The sequence below is a fragment of the Bombina bombina genome, chromosome 1 (assembly GCF_027579735.1).
Source record: "Bombina bombina isolate aBomBom1 chromosome 1, aBomBom1.pri, whole genome shotgun sequence".
In the NCBI taxonomy this organism is placed as follows: Eukaryota; Metazoa; Chordata; class Amphibia; order Anura; family Bombinatoridae; genus Bombina; species Bombina bombina.
Genome location: NC_069499.1, coordinates 536,312,488 through 536,337,441, shown reverse-complemented (window position 1 = coordinate 536,337,441; position 24,954 = coordinate 536,312,488). Strand labels below are relative to the sequence as shown.

Below are 24,954 nucleotides of genomic sequence, written 5' to 3'. Positions count from 1 at the left end.
ACAGAATTGTGGGTGTGGTGAGGGGTGTATTTATAGGCATTTTGAGGTTTGGGAAACTTTGCCCCTCCTGGTAGGAATGTATATCCCATATGTCACTAGCTCATGGACTCTTGCCAATTACATGAAAGAAAGGGGCCATACAAAAGGTACTGTTTGTCATGAATTTTGCCATAAAAATATTTCTGCATATAACCATTTACCATTATGTGATACTGCTTTAAATAATAGAGGGAACATTTTCACTGCTGTGACCTGTCACAAAATGTGCAGTCATGTGGGATCTAAATGTTTGTGATCAGGGCATGTGTGCTGATGCATGACAGTTGTGTGTATGAAAACGAATACACTGAAAGCTTAATTTCCATGTCATTTATCAGAGTGGTGCTTAGCTGAAATGGAAGAGAACTGTATGTAAAAGTAACTGTTTGAAAAACTATTAGCTGGAAACAGAGCAAAATAGATTTTCCAATCATATATCCAACCTACATTTAGGGTTGCCACACAGCCGGTAACCTGCCCATTTCCCCTAAATTTTTAACTAAACGGTCAATAATACTGTGCAGTAAGTAAAGTGAGCACCTCCACATCGGTGGCTGAGAGAGCATGAGAAAGTGACAGGAACTGGAGGTATGCGAGTGACTGATGTCTGGGGCTAAGAGACAATGAGATATGGGTACAACAGTGATATGGAGAGAGACACATAGGGACTTGAGCTGGGGAAAAAAAAAATTGCAAGAAGTATAGAAAGATGGATTCACAAACTTGTATGAGTTCAACATTGAGTCAATCTGCCTCTTTTTTGGCCCCGCCCTTTTGTGGCTCCGCCCTCACCTATGGCTAATATTGAGCCATATCTCAACTCTATAATAGAGCAAATTTGAGCTTACGTCATTGTTTTTTTTTCTCTATGTGAATTACCAATGGAAGCAAAATGTTTTTTTGCAAATTATGAACTTTCAGAAAAATCTTACTAAGCAAAAATGACAAAAAGGCTTCCTCACAGAATGCAGAAGTTTAATTGATGTAGTAAAAATACCAAGCAAAAAAGTACCCACACTAATAATTCATTCAATAAAGATCTTCCAGAAAGTTTACCCTGTTTTTACTCTCACTTCTCTGTTAGGTGATCCTTATTACTATGATAATCACACATGAGCCCTAAGTATATGGAATCAACTTTCAAATAAGTGCTTTAAGATATATGAATTGTAGATGTTTCGAAAAAAAAAAAAAAAAAAAAAAAGGGGTTTAAATTTCTCGTTTCCCATATTACTAAATAAAAATTTGCTTCTAATGTCCTATTTATGCTTTTCTGTGAAGTATACCTTTTTACAGTTGCTAACCAAACACAGATCTATCATCTTTATTCTCGCAAAACCTAAAACTACTGGAAGAAACTACTTTTCTGCAAGGGTGTATGCGATTGCCTTTTGTGCAAGAAGGAAAGAAATAAAAATGGTAGTGTTAAACATCCAAAACGAAAGTGTGTAATTTTTGTTGATTAGAGTTAATGCATTTTACAGATTTTTACATTCATTCCCCCCCCCCCCCCCCACTCAGGACTGTACAATTACCTAAAGCAGAAGTAGCGCACCCAAGGCATACAAACCTTTTTCGAATCCTTGCATTAAACAGTGGAGCTTCATAACGTGGGTTGGTACCAACCAGTAGCAAAACATCAGCTTCCTCAACACCAGCAATTCTTGAATTTAGCAGGTAGCTGGAGCGTAAATCAGTGCTGTAATACAAACGGTATGATTTTTAATGTTGATGTTCTATCAATTTCCATTAAATATCTCATGGAATAGTTACTAAAACGTGTTCTTAAAAGGGACATGATACTCAAATTGTGACGCACTTAAAAGTGATGCAGCATAGCTCAAAAAAGCAGACTAGAATAACAATTTATTTAAGAATTTACCTGATAAATTCATTTCTTTCATATTGGCAAGAGTCAATGAGCTAGTGACGTATGGGATATACAATCCTACCAGGAGGGGCAAAGTTTCCCAAACCTCAAATGCCTATAAATACACCCCTCACCACACCCACAATTCAGTTTAACGAATAGCCAAGTAATGGGGTGATAAAGAAAGGAGTAAAAAGCATCAACAAAGGAATTTGGAAATAATTGTGCTTTATACAAAATAATCATAACCACCAAAAAAAGGGTGGGCCTCATGGACTCTTGCCAATATGAAAGAAATTAATTTATCAGGTAAGTTCTTACATAAATTATGTTTTATTTCATGTAATTGGCAAGAGTCCATGAGCTAGTGACGTATGGGATAGCAATACTGAAGATGTGGAACTCCACGCAAGAGTCACTAGAGAGGGAGGGATAAAAACAAACAACAGCCATTTTCCGCTAAAAAAAAATCCACAACCCAAAATATAAGTTTATTCTTTCAATGACTTAAAACATCAGCAGAAGAATCAAACTGAAACAGCTGCCTGAAGAACTTTTCTACCAAAAACTGCTTCTGAAGAAACAAATACATCAAAACGGTAGAATTTAGTAAATGTATGTAAAGAATACCAAGTTGCCGCTTTGCAAATTTGATCAACTGAAGCTTCATTCCTAAAAGCCCACAAAGTGGAGACTGATCTAGTAGAATGAGCTGTAATTCTCTGAGGTGGGTCCTGACTTGACTCCAATAAGCTTGAAGAAAGCTTTTACCAAGAAGCCAAGGAAATAGAATGAAAAATCAGAAAAGGAGATTTACAAGAAAGAGCAGATAGCTCAGAAACTCTTCTAGCAGAAGAGATGGCCAAAAGGAACAACACTTTCCAAGAAAGTAGTTTAATGTCCAAAGAATGCATAGGCTCAAAATGGAGGAGCCTGTAAAGCCCTCAAACCAAATTAAGACTCCAAGGAGGAGAGATTGATTTAATGACAGGCTTAATACGAACTAAAGCCTGTACAAAACCGTGAATGTCAGGAAGTTTAGCAATCTTTCTGTGAATAAAACAGAAAGAGCAGAGATTTGTCCCTTCAAGGAACTTGCAGACAAACCCTTATCCAAACCATCCTGAAGAAACTGTAAAATTCTTGCAGAATGCCAAGAGAATATATGAGAAGAACACCATAAAATGTAAGTCTTCCAAACTCGATAATAAATCTTACTAGAGACAGATTTCCGAGCTTGTAACATAGCATTAATCACTGAGTCAGAGAAACCTCTATGACTTAGCACTAAGTGATCAATTTCCATACCTTCAAATTTAATGATTTGAAAATCTGATGGAAAAAAAATGGACCTTGAGACAGTAGGTCCGGCCTTAACAGAAGTGGCCAAGGTTGGCAGCTGGACATCCGAACAAGACCCGCATACCAGAACCTGTGAGGCCATGCTGGAGCCACCAGCAACACAAACGATTGTTCCATGATGATTTTGGAGATCACTCTTGGAAGAAGAACTAGAGGCGGGAAAATATAAGCAAGTTGGTAAACACCAAGGAAGTGTCAGCGAAAATCCCTGAACCTGGACAGACATCTGGGACGTCTCTTGTTTAGATGAGAGGCCATCAGATCTATCTGTAGAAGAACCCATATCTGAACAATCTGAGAAAACACATCTGGATGGAAGGACCACTCCCCCGGATGTAAAGTCTGACGGCTGAGATAATCCGCCTCCCAAAGTCTATACCTGGGATATGCACCGCAGAAATTAGACAGGAGCTGGATTCCGCCCAAGCAAGTATCCGAGATACTTCTTCATAGCTTGTGGACTGTGAGTCCCACCCTGCTGATTGACAAAATGCCACTGTTTGTGATATTGTCTGTTTGAAAATAAATGAACGGTTCTCTCTTCAACAGAGGCCAAAACTGATGAGCTCTGAAAATTGCACAGAGTTCTAAAATATTGATTGGTAATCTCGCCTCTTGAGATTACCAAACCCCTTGTGCTTTCAGAGATCCCCAAACAGCCCCCAACCTGAAAGACTTGCATCTGTAGTGATCATAGTCCAGGTTAGCCAAAGAAACCCCTTGAACTAAATGCTGGTGATTTAACCACCACGTCAGAGAGAGTGTAAAACATTGGGATTTAAGGATATTAATAGTGATATCTTTGTATAATCCCTGCACCATGGATTCAGCAAACAAAGCAATAACCACTGAAGGGAATGACTGAGACTGAAGGTACCGACAGGCTGCAACCACTTCCAAACGTCTCTTGTCTGTTAGAGACAGAGTCATGGACACTGAATCCATCTGTAAACCTAAAAAAAGGTGACCCTTGTCTGAGGAATTAAGAAACTTTTTGGTAAATTGATCCTCCAACCATGTTTCCGAAGAAACAACACTAGTTGATTTGTGTGAGATTCTGCAGAACGTAAAGACTGAGCTAGTACCAAGATATCGTCCAAATAAACACCGCAATACCCTGCTCTCTGGTTTCCATAAAGCAGGGCACCTGGAACCTTTTAAAAAGATTCTTTGAGCGGTTGCTAGTCCAAATGGAAGAGCAACAAATTGGTAAAGCTTGTCTAGAAAAGAGAATCTCAGGAACTGATAATGGTCTGAATGAATCGGAATATGAAGGTATACATCCTGCAAATCCATTGTGGACCTAAAATGTCCTTAAAGTCACCATTTGAAAATTGGTACTCTTACATAATGATTCAAAATTTTCAGATCCAGAATTGATCTGAATGAAATTTCCTTCTTTGGGACAATGAATAGATTTGAATAAAACCCCAGACCTTGTTCCTGAAAAGGAACTGGCATGACTACCCCTGAAACTCCAGGTCTGAAACACACTTCAGGAAGCCTGAGCTTTAACTGGATTTGCTGGGATGCGTGAGAGAAAAAAAATCTTCTCACAGGAGGACTTACTCAGAATCCTATTCGATACCCCTGAGAGACAATACTCTGAAACCATTGATTTTGGACAGAATTTATCCAAACATCCTTGGAAAAAACCTTAATATGCCCCCTACCAGCTGAGCTGGAATGAGAGTCGCACCTTCATGCGGACTTAGGGGCTGGCTTTTGGTTTCTTAAATGGGTTGGATTTATTCCATTTAATTAAGGTTTCCAATTGGAAACAGATTCCATAGGAAAGGATTAGGTTTTTGTTCCTTATTTGACAAAAAGAACGAAAACGATTAGAAGCTTTATATTTACCCTTAGGTCTCTTATTACCTTGGAAAGAGATAGCAATCTAAACTTAAAAAGTCATATCAGCATTCCAAGATTTAAGCTTCAAAACTCTTCTAGCTAAAAATAGCTAAAGACATAGATCCAACATCAATCTTGATGATATCAAAAAATGGCATCAGAACTGATTAGTATGTTGCAGTAAGCGAACAATGCTAGATAAATCAGAATCCAATTCTTGTTGCGCTAATTCTCCAACAAAAATGTTGATGCAGCTGCAACATCAGCCAAAGAAAATGCAGGCCTGAGACAACCTGAATATAAATAAGCTTTCCTTAGATAAGATTCAAGTTTCCTATCTAAAGGAACTTAAGTACTATCTTCCATAGGAATAGAGGTACGTTCAGCAAGAGTAGAAATAGCCCCATCAACCTGAGGATCTTTTCCCAAAACTCTATAGAAATTGCTGGTAAAAGGATACAATTTTTAAACCTTGAAGAAGGAATAAAAGAAGTACCCGGCTAATTCCATTCCTTAGAAATTATAATCATAAATAACATCAGGAATAGGAAAAAACCTCTGGAGTAACCACAGGAGGTTAAAAAACAGAATTTACTAGTTCTAATATCAAGAGGACTAGTTTCCACGATATCCAAAATAATTAAAACTTCTTTAACAAAGAACTAAAATACTTAATTTTAAATAAATAAGTTGATTTGTTAGTGTCAATATCTGAGGAAGGATCTTCTAAATCAGATAGATCCTCATCAGAGGAGGATAATTCATTATGTTGTCGGTCATTTAAAATTTCATCAACCTTACGAGGTTTTAAAAGACCTTTATATAAATTAGAAGACAGAATGGCAGACAAAGCCTTCTGAATAGAATTAGTAACAAATTCTTTAAATTTCATAAGTATAACATGTACATTAAAAGTTGAAGGAACAACAACAGGCAGCATGTAAAAGTTTATCATGATAACCAATACAAATGACATTCGGAACTATAATGCACTTAGCTTTAGTAGAACCGACATCAGGCAGCAAAGTTCCAACAGATACTTCTGAGACAGGATCAGATTGAGACATCTTGCAAAATGTAAAATAAAAAACAACATATAAAGCAAAATTTGTCAATTTCCTTATATGACAGTTTCAGGAATGGGGAAAAAACGCAAACAGCATAGCCCTCTGACATAGAAAAAGGCAAGAGGCAAATAGCAATGGGGTATTAAATTAATGAAAAAATTTGGCGCCAAGTATGACGCACAACGTAACTGAAAAATGTTTGGCGCCAACAACATCCGGAAATGACACACTCGCAGCACTGACGTAACCCTGTGTAAGGAACTCGCCATCAACTACGATGCCGGAAATGACGAACTTGCGTCAACGGACGTACTTTCGCGCCAAAATATTCTTGCTCCAAGAATGACACAAAGTCCAGCATTTGGCGCACCCGCGGGCCTAATCTTGCCCGCAATTTGCAAGAAAAATGTAGTCAATTTGAAAAAAAGACTAAATCCCAGGTAAGAAAAAAAAATTCTTAATATGTTAATTTCCCCCCAAATATGAAACAGACAGTCTGCAAAAGGAAATACATGAACCTGACTCATGGCAAATATAAGTACAATACATATAATTAGAACTTTATATTAATGCATAAAGTGCCAAACCATAGCTGAGGTGTCTTAAGTAATAAAAACATACTTACCGAATGACACCCATCCACATATAGCAGATAGCCAAACCAGTACTAAAACAGTTATCAGTAGAGGTAATGGAATATGAGAGTATATCGTCGATCTGAAAAGGGAGGTAGGAGATGAATCTCTACGACCGATAACAGAGAACATATGAAATAGACCCCCGTGAGGAAAACCATTGCATTCAATAGGTTATACTCCCTTCACATCCCTCTGACATTCACTGTACTCTGAGAGGAATCGGGCTTCAAAATGCTGAGAAGCGCATGTCAACGTAGAAATCTAGCACAAACTTACTTCACCACCTCCATAGGAGGCAAATTTTGTAAAACTGAATTGTGGGCGTGGTGGGAGGTGTATTTATAGGCATTTGAGGTTTGGGAAACTTTGCCCCTCCTGGTAGGATTGTATATCCCATACGGCACTAGCTCATGGACTCTTGCCAATTACATGATATATATATATATATATATATATATATATATATATATATATATATATATATATATACACATACATACACATAAACACACACACACTCATCTAAACAAATGAGATTAAATACTGTACTAAGATGACCCGTCTGCTGCCTAGTATACTATACAGATAACAGAAACAAAATGTAAAGTCTTAAGAAGCCAAGAGGTTCTGAAACACATAAAGCAAAGTAAAAATTAAATCAGTGCAGCAGAAAGTTTTATTTTTAGTTAATACAAGGGGAGGAGGAGGTTGGGAGGAAAAAAACATAATTTATGTAAGAACTTTCCTGATAAATTAATTTCTTTCATATTGGCAAGAGTCCATGCGCTAGTGACATATGGGATATACAATCCTACCAGGAGGGGCAAAGTTTCCCAAACCTCAAAATGCCTATAAATACACCCCTCACCACACCCACAATTCAGTTTAACGAATAGCCAAGCAGTGGGGTGATAAAGAAAACATAATTTATGCTTACCTGATAAATTCCTTTCTCCTGTAGTGTAGTCAGTCCACGGGTCATCCATTACTTATGGGATTATATCTCCTCCCCAACAGGAAGTGCAAGAGGATCACCCAAGCAGAGCTGCTATATAGCTCCTCCCCTCTACGTCATACCCAGTCATTCGACCGAAACCAAACGAGAAAGGAGAAACTATAGGGTGCAGTGGTGACTGGAGTTTAAGTTAAAAATGTTAAGACCTGCCGTAAACAACAGGGCGGGCCGTGGACTGACTACACTACAGGAGAAAGGAATTTATCAGGTAAGCATAAATTATGTTTTCTCCTGTTAAGTGTAGTCAGTCCACGGGTCATCCATTACTTATGGGATACCAATACCAAAGCTAAAAGTACACGGATGACGGGAGGGAAAGGCAGGATCTTTACACGGAAGGAACCACTGCCTGTAGAACCTTTCTCCCAAAAACAGCCTCTGAAGAAGCAAAAGTGTCAAATTTGTAAAATTTTGAAAAAGTATGAAGTGAAGACCAAGTTGCAGCCTTGCAAATCTGTTCAACAGAGGCCTCATTCTTAAAGGCCCAAGTGGAAGCCACAGCTCTAGTAGAATGAGCTGTAATCCTTTCAGGAGGCTGCTGTCCAGCAGTCTCATATGCTAAACGTATTATGCTACGAAGCCAAAAAGAGAGAGAGGTAGCCGAAGCTTTTTGACCTCTCCTCTGTCCAGAATAAACGACAAACAGGGAAGAAGTTTGACGAAAATCCTTAGTTGCCTGCAAATAAAATTTCAGGGCACGGACGACGTCCAGATTGTGCAGAAGTCGTTCCTTCTTTGAAGAAGGGTTAGGGCACAATGATGGAACAACAATCTCTTGATTGATATTCCTGTTAGTGACTACCTTAGGTAAGAACCCAGGTTTAGTACGCAGGACTACCTTGTCTGAATGAAAAATCAGATAAGGAGAATCACAATGTAAGGCCAATAACTCAGACTCTTCGAGCCGAGGAAATAGCCATTAAAAACAGAACTTTCCAAGATAACAGCTTGATATCAATGGAATGAAGGGGTTCAAACGGAACACCTTGCAGAACGTTAAGAACTAAGTTTAAGCTCCATGGCGGAGCAACAGTCTTAAACACAGGCCTAATCCTAGCCAAAGCCTGACAAAAAGCCTGAACGTCTGGAACTTCTGCCAGACGTTTGTGTAAAAGGATAGACAGAGCTGAGATCTGTCCCTTTAACGAACTAGCAGATAAACCCTTTTCTAAACCTTCTTGTAGAAAAGACAATATCCTAGGAATCCTAACCTTACTCCATGAGTAACTCTTGGATTCGCACCAATATAAGTATTTACGCCATATTTTATGGTAAATTTTCCTGGTAACAGGTTTCCTAGCCTGTATTAAAGGTATCAATCACTGACTCCGAGAATCCCCGCTTTGATAGAATCAAGCGTTCAATCTCCATGCAGTCAGCCTCAGAGAAATTAGATTTGGATGTTTGAAAGGACCCTGAATCAGAAGGTCCTGTCTCAGAGGCAGAGACCATGGTGGACAGGACGACATGTCCACTAGATCTGCATACCAGGTCCTGCGTGGCCACGCAGGCGCTATTAGAATCATCAATGCTCTCTCCTGTTTGATCCTGGCAATCAATCGAGGAAGCATCGGGAAGGGTGGAAACACATAAGCCATGTTGAAAACCCAAGGTGCTGTCAGAGCATCTATCAGTACAGCTCCCGGGTCCCTGGACCTGGATCCGTAACAAGGAAGCTTGGCGTTCTGGCGAGACGCCATGAGATCCAGATCTGGTTTGCCCCAATGCTGAAGCAGTTGGGCAAACACCTCCGGATGAAGTTCCCACTCCCCCGGATGAAAAGTCTGGCGACTTAGGAAATCCGCCTCCCAGTTCTCCACGCCTGGGATGTGGATCGCTGACAGGTGGCAAGAGTGAGACTCTGCCCAGCGAATTATCTTTGAGACTTCCATGATCGCTAGGGAACTCCTTGTCCCTCCCTGATGGTTGATGTAAGCCACAGTCGTGATGTTGTCCGACTGAAACCTGATGAACCTCAGAGTTGCTAACTGAGGCCAAGCCAGAAGGGCATTGAAAACTGCTCTTAATTCCAGAATGTTTATTGGAAGGAGTCTCTCCTCCTGAGTCCATGATCCCTGATCCAGATTTAGCATAGGGGACAAATCTGAGTAATCCCCATTCCACTGACTTAGCATGCACAATTGCAGCGGTCTGAGATGCAGGCATGCAAAAGGTACTATGTCCATTGCCGCTACCATTAAGCCGATTACCTCCATGCATTGAGCCACTGACGGGTGTTGAATGGAATGAAGGACACGGCAAGCATTTAGAAGTTTTGATAACCTGTCCTCTGTCAGGTAAATTTTCATTTCTACAGAATCTATAAGAGTCCCTAAGAAGGGAACTCTTGTGAGTGGCAATAGAGAACTCTTTTCTACGTTCACCTTCCACCCATGCGACCTTAGAAATGCCAGAACTAACTCTGTATGAGACTTGGCAGTTTGGAAACTTGACGCTTGTATCAGAATGTCGTCTAGGTATGGAGCTACCGCTATTCCTCGCGGTCTTAGTACCGCCAGAAGAGACCCCAGAACCTTTGTAAAGATTCTTGGAGCTGTAGCTAACCCGAAGGGAAGAGCTACAAACTGGTAATGCCTGTTTAGGAAGGCAAACCTTAGATACCGGTAATGATCCTTGTGAATTGGTATGTGAAGGTAGGCATCCTTTAAATCCACTGTGGTCATGTACTGACCCTTTTGGATCATAGGTAAGATGGTCCGAATAGTTTCCATTTTGAACGATGGAACTCTTAGGAATTTGTTTAGGATCTTTAAGTCCAAGATTGGTCTGAAGGTTCCCTCTTTTTTGGGAACCACAAACAGATTTGAGTAAAACCCTTGTCCGTGTTCCGACCGCGGAACTGGGTGGATCACTCCCATTAGTAAAAGGTCTTGTACACAGCGTAGAAACGCCTCTTTCTTTATCTGGTTTGCTGACAACCTTGAAAGATGAAATCTCGCTTTTGGAGGAGAAGCTTTGAAGTCCAGAAGATATCCCTGAGATATGATCTCTAACGCCCAAGGATCCTGGACATCTCTTGCCCAAGCCTGGGTGAAGAGAGAAAGTCTGCCCCCCACTAGATCCGTTTCCGGATCGGGGGCCCTCACTTCATGCTGTCTTAGGGGCAGCAGCAGGTTTTCTGGCCTGCTTGCCCTTGTTCCAGGACTGGTTAGGTTTCCAGCCCTGTCTGTAGCGAGCAACAGTTCCTTCCTGTCTTGGAGCGGAGGAAGTTGATGCTGCTCCTGCCTTGAAGTTACGAAAGGCACGAAAATTAGACTGTTTAGCCCTTGGTTTGGCCCTGTCTTGAGGCAGGGCATGGCCCTTACCTCCAGTAATGTCAGCGATAATTTCTTTCAAACCGGGCCCGAATAATGTCTGCCCTTTGAAAGGGATGTTAAGCAATTTAGAAGTCACATCGGCTGACCAGGATTTAAGCCACAGCGCTCTACGCGCTTGAATGGCGAATCTGGAGTTCTTAGCCGTAAGTTTAGTTAAGTGTACTACGGCATCAGAAATAAATGAATTAGCTAGCTTAAGGACTTTAAGCTTGTCTATAATCTCATCCAATGGAGCTGAGCTAAGGGTCTCTTCCAGAGACTCAAACCAGAATGCCGCCGCAGCCGTGACAGGCGCAATGCATGCAAGGGGTTGTAATATAAAACCTTGCTGAACAAACATTTTCTTAAGGTAACCCTCTAACTTTTTATCCATTGGATCTGAAAAAGCACAGCTATCCTCCACCGGGATAGTGGTGCGCTTAGCCAGAGTAGAAACTGCTCCCTCCACCTTAGGGACCGTCTGCCATAAGTCCCGTGTGGTGGCGTCTATTGGAAACATTTTTCTAAATATAGGAGGGGGTGAAAAAGGCACACCGGGTCTATCCCACTCCTTGTTAACAATTTCTGTAAGCCTTTTAGGTATAGGAAAAACGTCAGTACACGCCGGTACCGCAAAATATTTATCCAGCCTACATATTTTCTCTGGAATTGCAACCGTGTTACAATCATTCAGAGCCGCTAATACCTCCCCTAGTAATACACTGAGGTTCTCAAGCTTAAATTTAAAATTTGAAATGTCTGAGTCCAGTTTACTTGGATCAGATCCGTCACCCACAGAATGAAGCTCTCCGTCCTCATGTTCTGCAAATTGTGACGCAGTATCAGACATGGCTCTATTATTATCAGCACACTCTGTTCTTACCCCAGAGTGATCGCGTTTACCCCTAAATTCTAGCAACTTAGATAGTACTTCAGTCATAACATTAGCCATGTCTTGCAAAGTGATTTGTATGGGCCGCCCTGATGTACTTGGCGCCACAATATCACGCACCTCCTGAGCGGGAGGCGAAGGTACTGACACGTGAGGAGAGTTAGTCTGCATAACTTCCCCCTCGTTGTCTGGTGGAATTTTCTTTACATGTACAGATTGGCTTTTATTTAAAGTAGCATCAATGCAATTAGTACACAAATTTCTATTGGGCTCCACATTGGCCTTTAAACATATTGAACAAAGAGATTCATCTGTGTCAGACATGTTTAAACAGACTAGCAATGAGACTAGCAAGCTTGGAAAATACTTTTCAAATAAATTTACAAGCAATATAAAAAACGTTACTGTGCCTTTAAGAAGCACAAAAAACTGTCACAGTTGAAATAACAATGAAACAAAAATAGTTATAGCAACCAAATTTTCACAGTAAATGCATTAAGTTAGCAAAGGATTGCACCCACCAGCAAATGGATGATTAACCCCTTAGTACCCAAAAACGGATAACAATTTAATATTAACGTTTTTATCACAGTCAAAACACACTCTCACAGGTCTGCTGTGAGTGATTACCTCCCTCAAAACTAGTTTTAGAGACCCCTGGGCTCTGTAGAGACGTCCTGGATCATGGAGGAAGAAATAGGAAGACTGTGACTGAATTTTTACTGCGCAATAAAGCGCTAAAATAGGCCCCTCCCACTCATATTACAACAGTGGGGAAGCTCAGTAAACTGATTTTATTCAGAAACAAACGACAGCCATGTGGTAAAAATCATGCCCATAAAGTTTTATCACCAAGTACCTCAGAAAAAAACGATTAACATGCCAGTAAACGTTTTAAAAATAAAATTATGAAATGTTATTAATAAGCCTGCTGCTAGTCGCTTTCACTGCAGTGGAGGCTCAAATATTACTTAAATATATACAGTATTTTCTTAGTGAAGTTCCATTCCCCAGAAATACCTCAGTGTAAACATACATACATACATATCAGCCTGATACCAGTCGCTACTACTGCATTTAAGGCTGCACTTACATTACATCGGTATTAGCAGTATTTTCTCAGTCAATTCCATTCCTTAGAAAATAATATACTGCAACATACCTCCTTGCAGGTGAACCCTGCCTGCTATCCCCTGTTCTGAAGTTACCTCACTCCTCAGAATGGCCGAGAACAGCAAGTGGATCTTAGTTACGACCGCTAAGATCATACACAAACTCAGGTAGATTCTTCTTCTAATGCTGCCTGAGAAGAAACAACACACTCCGGTGCTGTTTAAAATAAACTTTTGATTGAAGAAATAAAAACTAAGTTTAACAACCACAGTCCTCTCACACGTCCTATCTATTAGTTAGGTGCAAGAGAATGACTGGGTATGACGTAGAGGGGAGGAGCTATATAGCAGCTCTGCTTGGGTGATCCTCTTGCACTTCCTGTTGGGGAGGAGATATAATCCCATAAGTAATGGATGACCCGTGGACTGACTACACTTAACAGGAGAAAGGAGTAGAAAGCATCAACAAAGGAATTTGGAAATAATTGTGCTTTATACAAAAAATCATAACCACCATAAAAAGGGTGGGCCTCATGGACTCTTGCCAATATGAAAGAAATGAATTTATCAGGTAAGTTCTTACATAAATTATGTTTTCTTTCATGTAATTGGCAAGAGTCCATGAGCTAGTGACATATGGGATATCAATACCCAACAAAAACAGCCATATTCCGCTGAGAAAATAATCCACAACTCAAAAAAAATAAGTTTATTTTCATTTTTGAAAGAAAAAAAACTTAAATCACAAGCAGAAGAATCAAACTGAAACATCTGTCTGAAGAACTTTTCTACCAAAAACTGCTTCCGAAGAAGCAAATCTGATCAACTGAAGCTTCATTCTTATAAGCCCACGAAGTGGAGACTGATCTAGTAGAATGAGCTGTAATTCTCTGAGGCGGGGCCTGACCCGACTCCAAATAAGTTTGATGAATCAAAAGTTTCAACCAAGAAGCCAAGGAAATAGCAGAAGCCTTCTGACCTTTCCTAGGACCAGAAAATAAAACAAATAGACTGGAAGTCTTCCTGAAATCTTTAGTAGCTTCCACATAATATTTCAAAGCTCTCACCACATCCAAAGAATGTAAGGATCTCTCTGAAGAATTCTTAGGATTAGGACATAAGGAAGGGACAACCATTTTTCTACTAATGTTGTTAGAATTCACAACCTTAGGTAAAAATTGAAAAGAAGTCCGCAAAACTGCCTTATCCTGATGAAAAATCAGAAAAGGAGACTCACAAGAAAGAGTAGATAACTCAGAAACTCTTCTAGCAGAAGAGATGGCTAAAAGAAACAACACTTTCCAAGAAAGTAGTTTAATGTCTAAAGAATGCATAGGTTCAAATGGAGGAGCCTGTAAAGCCTTCAGAACCAAATTAAGACTCCAAGGAGGAGAAATTGACTTAATACGAATTAAAGCCTGTACAAAACAGTGTATATCAGGAAGTATAGCAATCTTTCTGTGAAATAAAACAGAAAGAGAGGAGATTTGTCCATTCAAGGAACTTGCAGACAAACCCTTATCCAAACCATCCTGAAGGAACTGTAAAATTCTAGGAATTCTAAATGAATGCCAGGACAATTTATGATTAGAACACCATGAAATGTATGTCTTCCAAAACTCTATAATAAATCTTTCTAGAGACAGATTTACGAGCTTGTAACATAGTATTAATCACTGAATCAGAGAAACCTCTATGACTTAGAACTAAGCGTTCAATTTCCATACCTTCAAATTTAAGGATTTGAGATCCTGATGGAAAATTGGACCTTGAGATAGTAGGTCCGGCCGTAACGGAAGTGGCCAAGGCGGGCAACTGGAAATCCAAACCAGATCCACATACCAAAACCTGTGTGGCCATGCTGGAGCCACCAGCAACACAAAAGACTGTTCCATGATGATTTTGGAGATCAGTCTTGGAAGGAGAACTAGAGGCAGGAAGATGTAAGCAGGATGATAACACCAAGGAAGTGTCAGCGCATCCACTGCTTCCGCCTGAACATCCCTGGACCTGGACAGGTATCTGAGAAGTTTCTTGTTTAGATGAGAGGCCATGAGATTTCTCTCTGGAAGACCCCACATCTGAACAATCTGAGAAAACACATCTGGATGGAGAGACCACTCCCATGGATGTAAAGTCTGGGATATGCACCGCAGAGATTAGACAGGAGCTGGATTCCGCCCAAGCAAGTATCCGAGATACTTCTTTCATAGCTTGGGGACTGAGAGTCCCACCCTGATGATTGACATAAGCCACAGTTGTGATATTGTCTGTCTGAAAACAAATGAACGGTTCTCTCTTTAGCAGAGACCAGAACTGAAGAGCCCTGAGAATTGCACGGAGTTCTAAAATATGTATTGGTAATCTCGCCTCTTGAGATTTCCAAACCCCTTGTGCTGTCAGAGATCCCCAAACGGCTCCCCAACCTGAAAGACTCGCATCTGTTGAGATCACAGTCCAGGTTGGCCAAACAAAAGAAGCCCCTTGAACCAAACGATGGTGATCTATCCACCATGTCAGAGAGTGTCGTACATTGGGATTCAAGGATATTAATTGTGATATATTTGTATAATCCCTGCACCATTGATTCAGCATGCAAAGCTGTAGAGGTCTCATGTGAAAACAAGCAAAGGGGATCGCGTCCGACGCTGCAGTCATGAGACCTAAAACTTCCATGCACATAGCCACTGAAGGGAATGACTGAGACTGAAGGTGCCGGCATGTTGCGACAAATTAACGTCTCTTGTCTGTTAGAGACAGAGTCATTGACACTAAATCTATCTGGAAGCCTAAAAAGGTGACCTTTGTCTGAGGAATCAAGAAACTTTTTGGTAAATTGATCCTCCAACCATGTTTCCGAAGATACAACACTAGTTGATTTGTGTGAGATTCTGCAGTACGTAAAGACTGAGCTAGTACCAAGATATCGTCCCAATAAGGAAACACCGCAATACCCTGTTCTCTGATTACAGATAGTAGGGCACCCAGAACCTTTGAAAAGATTCTTGGAGCTGTTACTAGGCCAAATGGAAGAGCAACAAATTGATAATGCTTGTCTAGAAAAGAGAATCTCAGAAACTGATGGTGTTCTGGATGAATCGGAATATGAAGGTATGCATCCTGCAAGTCTATTGTGGACATATGTCCTTTGCGAAAAAAAGGCAGAATATTCCTTAGTGTCACCATCTTGAAAGTTGGTACTCTTACATAACAATTCAAAATTTTCAGATCCAGAACTGGTCTGAATAAATTTTCTTTCTTTGGTACAATGAATAGGTTTGAATAAAAACATAATTTATGCTTACCTGATAAATTCCTTTCTTCTGTAGTGTGATCAGTCCACGGGTCATCATTACTTCTGGGATATTACTCCTCCCCAACAGGAAGTGCAAGAGGATTCACCCAGCAGAGCTGCATATAGCTCCTCCCCTCTACGTCACTCCCAGTCATTCGACCAAGGACCAACGAGAAAGGAAAAGCCAAGGGTGAAGTGGTGACTGGAGTATAAATTAAAAAATATTTACCTGCCTTAAAAACAGGGCGGGCCGTGGACTGATCACACTACAGAAGAAAGGAATTTATCAGGTAAGCATAAATTATGTTTTCTTCTGTTAAGTGTGATCAGTCCACGGGTCATCATTACTTCTGGGATACCAATACCAAAGCAAAAATACACGGATGACGGGAGGGATAGGCAGGCTCTTTATACAGAAGGAACCACTGCCTGAAGAACCTTTCTCCCAAAAATAGCCTCCGATGAAGCAAAAGTGTCAAATTTGTAAAATTTGGAAAAAGTATGAAGCGAAGACCAAGTTGCAGCCTTGCAAATCTGTTCAACAGAGGCCTCATTCTTGAAGGCCCAAGTGGAAGCCACAGCTCTAGTAGAATGAGCTGTAATTCTTTCAGGAGGCTGCTGTCCAGCAGTCTCATAAGCTAAACGAATTATGCTACGAAGCCAAAAAGAAAGAGAGGTAGCGGAAGCTTTTTGACCTCTCCTCTGCCCAGAGTAAATGACAAACAGAGAAGACGTTTGTCGAAATTCCTTAGTTGCCTGTAAGTAAAATTTTAGAGCACGGACTACATCCAGGTTGTGCAGTAGACGTTCCTTCTTTGAAGAAGGATTTGGGCATAAAGAAGGAACAACAATCTCTTGATTGATATTCCTGTTAGTAACTACCTTAGGTAAGAACCCAGGTTTAGTACGCAGGACTACCTTATCCGAATGAAAAATCAAATAAGGAGAATAACAATGTAAGGCTGATAATTCAGAGACTCTTCGAGCCGAGGAAATAGCCATTAAAAATAGAACTTTCCAAGATAACAACTTTATATCAATGGAATGAAGGGGTTCAAACGGAACGCCCTGTAAAACATTAAGAACAAGGTTTAAACTCCATGGTGGAGCAACAGTTTTAAACACAGGCTTAATTCTGGCCAAAGCCTGACAAAAAGCCTGGACGTCAGGAACTTCTGACAGACGTTTGTGTAACAGAATGGACAGAGCTGAGATCTGTCCCCTTAATGAACTAGCAGATAAACCCTTTTCTAAACCTTCTTGTAGAAAAGACAATATCCTAGGAATCCTAACCTTACTCCAAGAGTAACCTTTGGATTCACACCAATATAGGTATTTACGCCATATCTTATGGTAAATCTTTCTGGTAACAGGTTTCCTAGCCTGTATTAAGGTATCAATAACTGACTCAGAAAATCCACGTCTTGATAAAATCAAGCGTTCAATTTCCAAGCAGTCAGCTTCAGAGAAGTTAGATTTTGATGTTTGAAGGGACCCTGTATCAGAAGGTCCTGTTTCAGAGGTAGAGACCAAGGTGGACAGGATGACATGTCCACCAGGTCTGCATACCAAGTCCTGCGTGGCCACGCAGGTGCTATTAGAATCACTGATGCTCTCTCTTGTTTGATTCTGGCAATCAATCGAGGAAGCAACGGGAAGGGTGGAAACACGTAAGCCATCCTGAAGTCCCAAGGTGCTGTCAGAGCATCTATCAGGACTGCTCCTGGATCCCTGGATCTGGACCCGTAACGAGGAAGCTTGGCGTTCTGTCGAGACGCCATGAGATCTATCTCTGGTTTGCCCCAACGTCGAAGTATTTGGGCAAAGACCTCCGGATGAAGTTCCCACTCCCCCGGATGAAAAGTCTGACGACTTAAGAAATCCGCCTCCCAGTTCTCCACTCCCGGGATGTGGATTGCTGACAGGTGGCAAGAGTGAGACTCTGCCCAGCAAATTATCTTTGATACTTCCATCATAGCTAGGGAGCTTCTTGTCCCTCCCTGATGGTTGATGTAAGCTACAGTCGTGATGTTGTCCGACTGAAACCTGATGAACCCCCGAGTTGTCAACTGGGGCCAAGCCAGGAGGGCATTGAGAACTGCTCTCAATTCCAGAATGTTTATTGGCAGGAGACTCTCCTCCTGACTCCATTGTCCCTGAGCCTTCAGAGAATTCCAGACGGCACCCCAACCTAGAAGGCTGGCGTCTGTTGTTACAATTGTCCAGTCTGGTCTGCTGAATGGCATCCCCCTGGACAGATGTGGCCGAGAAAGCCACCATAGAAGAGAATTTCTGGTCTTTTGATCCAGATTCAGAGAAGGGGATAAGTCTGAGTAATCCCCATTCCACTGACTTAGCATGCATAGTTGCAGTGGTCTGAGGTGTAAGCGTGCAAAGGGTACTATGTCCATTGCCGCTACCATTAAGCCGATTACCTCCATGCATTGAGCCACTGACGGGTGTTGAATGGAATGAAGGGTGCGGCAAGCACTTTGAAGTCTTGTTAGCCTGTCCTCTGTCAGGTAAATCTTCATTTCTACAGAATCTATAAGAGTCCCCAGGAAGGGAACTCTTGTGAGTGGAACGAGTGAACTTTTCTTTTCGTTCACCTTCCATCCATGTGACCTTAGAAATGCCAGCACTAACTCTGTATGAGACTTGGCAGTTTGAAAGCTTGAAGCTTGTATCAGAATGTCATCTAGGTATGGGGCTACCGAGATTCCCCGCGGTCTTAGTACCGCCAGAAGAGCACCCAGAACCTTTGTGAAGATTCTTGGAGCTGTAGCCAATCCGAATGGAAGAGCCACAAACTGGTAATGCCTGTCTAGGAAGGCAAACCTTAGGTACCGATAATGATCTTTGTGAATCGGTATGTGAAGGTAAGCATCTTTTAAATCTACAGTGGTCATGTATTGACCCTCTTGGATCATAGGTAAAATTGTCCGAATAGTCTCCATCTTGAACGATGGAACTCTTAGGAATTTGTTTAGGATCTTTAAGTCCAGGATTGGTCTGAAAGTTCCCTCTTTTTTGGGAACCACAAACAGATTTGAGTAAAACCCCTGTCCCTGTTCCGATCGTGGAACTGGATGGATTACTCCCATTAACAAGAGCTCTTGTACGCAGCGTAGAAACGCCTCTTTCTTTGTCTGGATTGTTGACAATCTTGACAGATGAAATCTCTCTCTTGGAGGAGAGTATTTGAAGTCCAGAAGGTATCCCTGAGATATTATCTCTAGCGCCCAGGGATCCTGAACATCTCTTGCCCAAGCCTGGGCGAAGAGAGAAAGTCTGCCCCCAACTAGATCCGATCCCGGATCGGGGGCCCTCAATTCATGCTGTTTTAGGGGCAGCAGCAGGTTTCCTAGTCTGCTTGCCCTTGTTCCAGGACTGGTTAGGTTTCCAGCCTTGTCTGTAGCGAGCAACAGCTCCTTCCTGTTTTGGTGCAGAGGAAGTTGATGCTGCTCCTGCTTTGAAATTACGAAAGGAACGAAAATTAGACTGTCTAGTCTTGGCTTTGGCTTTGTCCTGAGGCAGGGCATGGCCTTTACCTCCTGTAATGTCAGCGATAATCTCTTTCAACCCGGGCCCGAATAAGGTCTGCCCTTTGAAAGGTATATTAAGCAATTTAGACTTAGAAGTAACATCAGCTGACCAGGATTTTAGCCACAGCGCCCTGCGTGCCTGAATGGCGAATCCTGAATTCTTCGCCGTAAGTTTAGTAAGATGTACTACGGCCTCCGAAATGAATGAATTAGCTAGTTTAAGGACTCTAAGCCTGTCCGTAATGTCGTCCAGAGTAGCTGAACCAATGTTCTCTTCCAGAGACTCAATCCAGAATGCCGCTGCAGCCGTGATCGGCGCAATGCATGCAAGGGGTTGCAATATAAAACCTTGTTGAACAATCATTTTCTTAAGGTAACCCTCTAACTTTTTATCCATTGGATCTGAAAAAGCACAGCTATCCTCCACCGGGATAGTGGTACGCTTAGCTAAGGTAGAAACTGCTCCCTCCACCTTAGGGACCGTTTGCCATAAGTCCCTTGTGGTGGCGTCTATTGGAAACATTTTTCTAAATATCGGAGGGGGTGAGAACGGCACACCGGGTCTATCCCACTCCTTAGTAACAATTTCAGTAAGTCTCTTAGGTATAGGAAAAACCTCAGTACTCGTCGGTACTGCAAAATATTTATCCAACCTACACATTTTCTCTGGTATTGCAACTGTGTTACAATCATTCAGAGCCGCTAACACCTCCCCTAGTAATACACGGAGGTTTTCCAGTTTAAATTTAAAATTTGAAATATCTGAATCCAATCTGTTTGGATCAGAACCGTCACCCACAGAATGAAGTTCTCCGTCCTCATGTTCTGCCACCTGTGACGCAGTGTCTGACATGGCCCTAATATTATCAGCGCACTCTGTTCTCACCCCAGAGTGATCACGCTTACCTCTTAGTTCTGGTAATTTAGCCAAAACCTCAGTCATAACAGTAGCCATATCCTGTAATGTGATTTGTAATGGCCGCCCAGATGTACTCGGCGCTACAATATCACGCACCTCCCTCTGAGCGGGAGATGTAGGTACTGACACGTGAGGCGAGTTAGTCGGCATAACTCTCCCCTCGTTGTTTGGTGAAATTTGTTCAATTTGTACAGATTGACTTTTATTTAAAGTAGCATCAATACAGTTAGTACATAAATTTCTATTGGGCTCCACTCTGGCATTGCAACAAATGACACAGGTATCATCCTCTGAATCAGACATGTTTAACACACTAGCAAATAAACTTGCAACTTGGAAATACAATTCAATTAGAATAATATTAAAACGTACTGTGCCTTTAAGAAGCACAGAAGATCTATGACAGTTGAAAATTAATAAATTGAAACAGTTATAGCCTCAATCCTTGTAAACAACACAACTTTAGCAAAGGTTTAATCCCATTAGCAAAGATAACAAATTCTGAAAGCAGGAAACAAATTACAGAATAAACGTTTTTTATCTCAGTCAAACTATAATTCTCACAGCTCTGCTGAGAGAAATTACCTCCCTCAAAATAAGTTTTGAAGACCCCTGAGCTCTGTAGAGATGAACCGGATCATGCAGGGAATACAATGAGTTGCTGACTGAAATATTTGATGCATAGTAAAAGCGCCAAAAAACGGCCCCTCCCCCTCACACACAGCAGTGAGGGAGAACAGAAACTGTCAGAAAAAACAGATTAAGCAACTGCCAAGTGGAAAAATAGTGCCCAAACATTTATTCACACAGTACCTCAGCAAATGAAAACGATTTTACATTCCAGCAAAAACGTTAAACATAATCTCTAGTTATTAAACAGCTTTATGTATTTCTTACAGTGTAATTCTAGTGAAGTACCATTCCCCAGAATACTGAAGTGTAAAGTATACATACATGACATTATATCGGTATGGCAGGATTTTCTCATCAATTCCATTGTCAGAAAATAAAAACTGCTACATACCTCTATGCAGATTCATCTGCCCGCTGTCCCCTGATCTGAAGTTTACCTCACTCCTCAGATGGCCGAGAACAGCAATATGATCTTAACTACTCCGGCTAAAATCATAGCAAAACTCTGGTAGATTCTTCTTCAAACTCTGCCAGAGAGGTAATAACACACTCCGGTGCTATTTTAAAATAACAAACTTTTGATTGAAGATATAAAACTAAGTATAATCACCATAGTCCTCTCACACATCCTATCTAGTCGTTGGGTGCAAGAGAATGACTGGGAGTGACGTAGAGGGGAGGAGCTATATGCAGCTCTGCTGGGTGAATCCTCTTGCACTTCCTGTTGGGGAGGAGTAATATCCCAGAAGTAATGATGACCCGTGGACTGATCACACTTAACAGAAGAAACCCAAACCTTGTTCCTGAAGAGGAACTGGCATGATTACCCCTGAAGACTCCAGGTCTGAAACACACTTCAGAAAAGCCTGAGCTTTTACTGGATTTACAGGGATACGCAAGAGAAAAAAAAATCTTCTCACAGGTCTTACTTTAAATCCATTTCGATATCCTTGAGAGACAATGCTATGAATCCAATGATTTGACAGATTTTATCCAAAAATCCTTGAAAAACCTTAATCTGCCCCCTACCAGCTGAGCTGGAATGAGGGCTGCACCTTCATGCGGACTTAGGGGCTGACTTTGGTTTCCTAAATGGCTTGGATTTATTCCAATATGAGGAAGGCTTCCAATTGGAAGCAGATTCCTTGGGGGGAGGATTGAGTTTTTGTTCCTTATTCTGAAGAAAGGAACGAAAACGGTTAGAAGCCTTAGATTTACCCTTAGGTTTTTTTTATCCTGAGGCAGAAAAACTCCCTTTCCTCCAGTGATAGTTGAAATAATAGAATCCAACTGAGAACCAAATAAATTATTACCTTGGAAAGAAAGAGATAGTAATCAAGATTTAGATGTCATATCAGCATTCCAAGATTTAAGCCACAAAGCTCTTCTAGCTAAAACAGCTAAAGAAATGGATCTAACATCAATTTTGATATCAAAAATGGCATCACAAATAAAAGGATTAGCATATTGCAGTAAGCGAATAATGCTAGATATGTCAGAATCCAATTCTTGTTGCGCTAAATTCTCCAACCATAAAGTTGATGCAGCCGCAACATCAGCCAAAGAAATAGCAGGTCTGAGAAGATGACCTGAATATAAATAAGCCTTCCTTAGATAAGATTCAAGCTTCCTATCTAAAGGATCCTTAAAGGAAGTACTATATTCCATAGGAATAGTGGTACGTTTAGCCAAAGTAGAAATAGCCCCATCAACTTTGGGGATTTTTTCCCAAAACTCTATAGATTTTGCTGGTAAAGGATACAATTTTTTAAACCTTGAAGAAGGAATAAAAGAAGTACCTGGCTTATTCCATTCCCTAGAAATCATATCAGAAATAGCCTCAGGAATAGGAAAAACCTCTGGAGAAACCACAGGAGGTTTAAAAACAGCATTTAAAAGTTTATTAGACTGAACGTCAATAGGACTGGTTACCTCAATATCCAAAGTAATTAACACCTCTTTTAATAAAGAACACATATATTTTAAATAAATAAGTAGATTTGTCAGTGTCTATGTCTGAGGAAGGATCTTCTGTCTCAGATAGATCCTCATCAGAAGAGGATAAATTATTATGTTGTTGGTCATTTGAAATTTCATCAGCTAAATGAGAAGTTTTAAAAGACCTTTTACTTTTATTAGAAGGTGGAAATGCAGACAAAGCCTTCAGAATAGAATCAGAAACAAATTCTTTAAAATTTACAGGTATATCATGCACATTTGAAGTTGAAGGAACTGCAACTGGCAATGTACTATTACTGATGGAAACACTATCTGCATGTAAAAGTTTATCCTGACAACTATTACAAATGACATTCAGTGAAATAATTTCTACAATTTTACAACAAATGCACTTAGCTTTGGTAGAACCGATGTAAGGCAGCAATGTTCCTGCAGAAACTTCTGAGACAGGATCAGATTGGGACATCTTGCACAATGTAAGAGAAAAAACAACATATAAAGCAAAATTATCTATTTCCTTATATGACAGTTTCAGGAATGGGAAAAAATGCAATAGCATAGGCCTCTGATAGAGAAAAAAGCAAGAGGCAAACATACAAGGGGTATTGAAATAATGAAAAAGTTTGGTGCCAAGTATGACGCACAACGTAATGTAAACTTTTTGGCACCAAAAATAACCGGAAATTACACACTCGCGTCACTGACGCCGCCGTGTGAAAGGTCTCGGCGTCACGTATTACGCCGGAAATTACGAAGTTGCGTCATAAACGTATTTTTTCACGCCAAAAATGACGCAATAAAGATTAGCATTTGACGCACCCGCGGGCCTTATACCCGCAATAGCAAGAAGTAGTCAATTGAAAAAAAAAGACTAAACCCCAGGTAAGAAATAAATTTCTTAAAATGTTTATACTCCCCAAATATGAAACTGACAGTCTGCAGAAGGAAATACATGAACCTGACTCATGGCAAATATAAGTACAATACATATATTTAGAACTTTATATAAATGCATAAAGTGCTAAACCATAGCTGAGGTGTCTTAAGTAATAAAAAACATACTTACCAAAAGACACCCATCCACATATAGCAGATAGCCAAACCAGTACTAAAACAGTTATTAGTAGAGGTAATGGTAAATTGAGAGTATATCGTCGATCTGAAAAGGGAGGTAGGAGATGAATCTCTACGACCGATAACAGAGAACCTATGAAATAGACCCGTTAGGGAAATCATTGCATTCAAATAAGTGATACTCCCTTCACGTCCCTCTGACATTCGCTGTACTCTGAGAGGAATCGGGCTTCAACAATGCTGAGAAGCGCATATCAACGTAGAAATCTTAGCACAAACTTACTTCACCACCTCCATAGGAGGCAAAGTTTGTAAAACTGAATTGTGGGTGTGGTGAGGGGTGTATTTATAGGCATTTTGAGG

At 40.7% G+C, this 24,954-nt stretch overlaps 1 protein-coding gene across 1 annotated transcript in view; it reads right to left on the bottom strand.

The window, feature by feature from the left end:
• The window catches only part of NDUFS1 (NADH:ubiquinone oxidoreductase core subunit S1), a 219,565-nt gene that overhangs the window by 110,867 nt on the left and 83,744 nt on the right, over positions 1-24,954 (bottom strand). Inside the window, exon 12 of the mRNA XM_053698653.1 lies at positions 1,610-1,738. Coding sequence (XP_053554628.1) covers positions 1,610-1,738 — 129 coding nt within the window. The remainder of the gene's footprint in view (positions 1-1,609; positions 1,739-24,954) is intronic.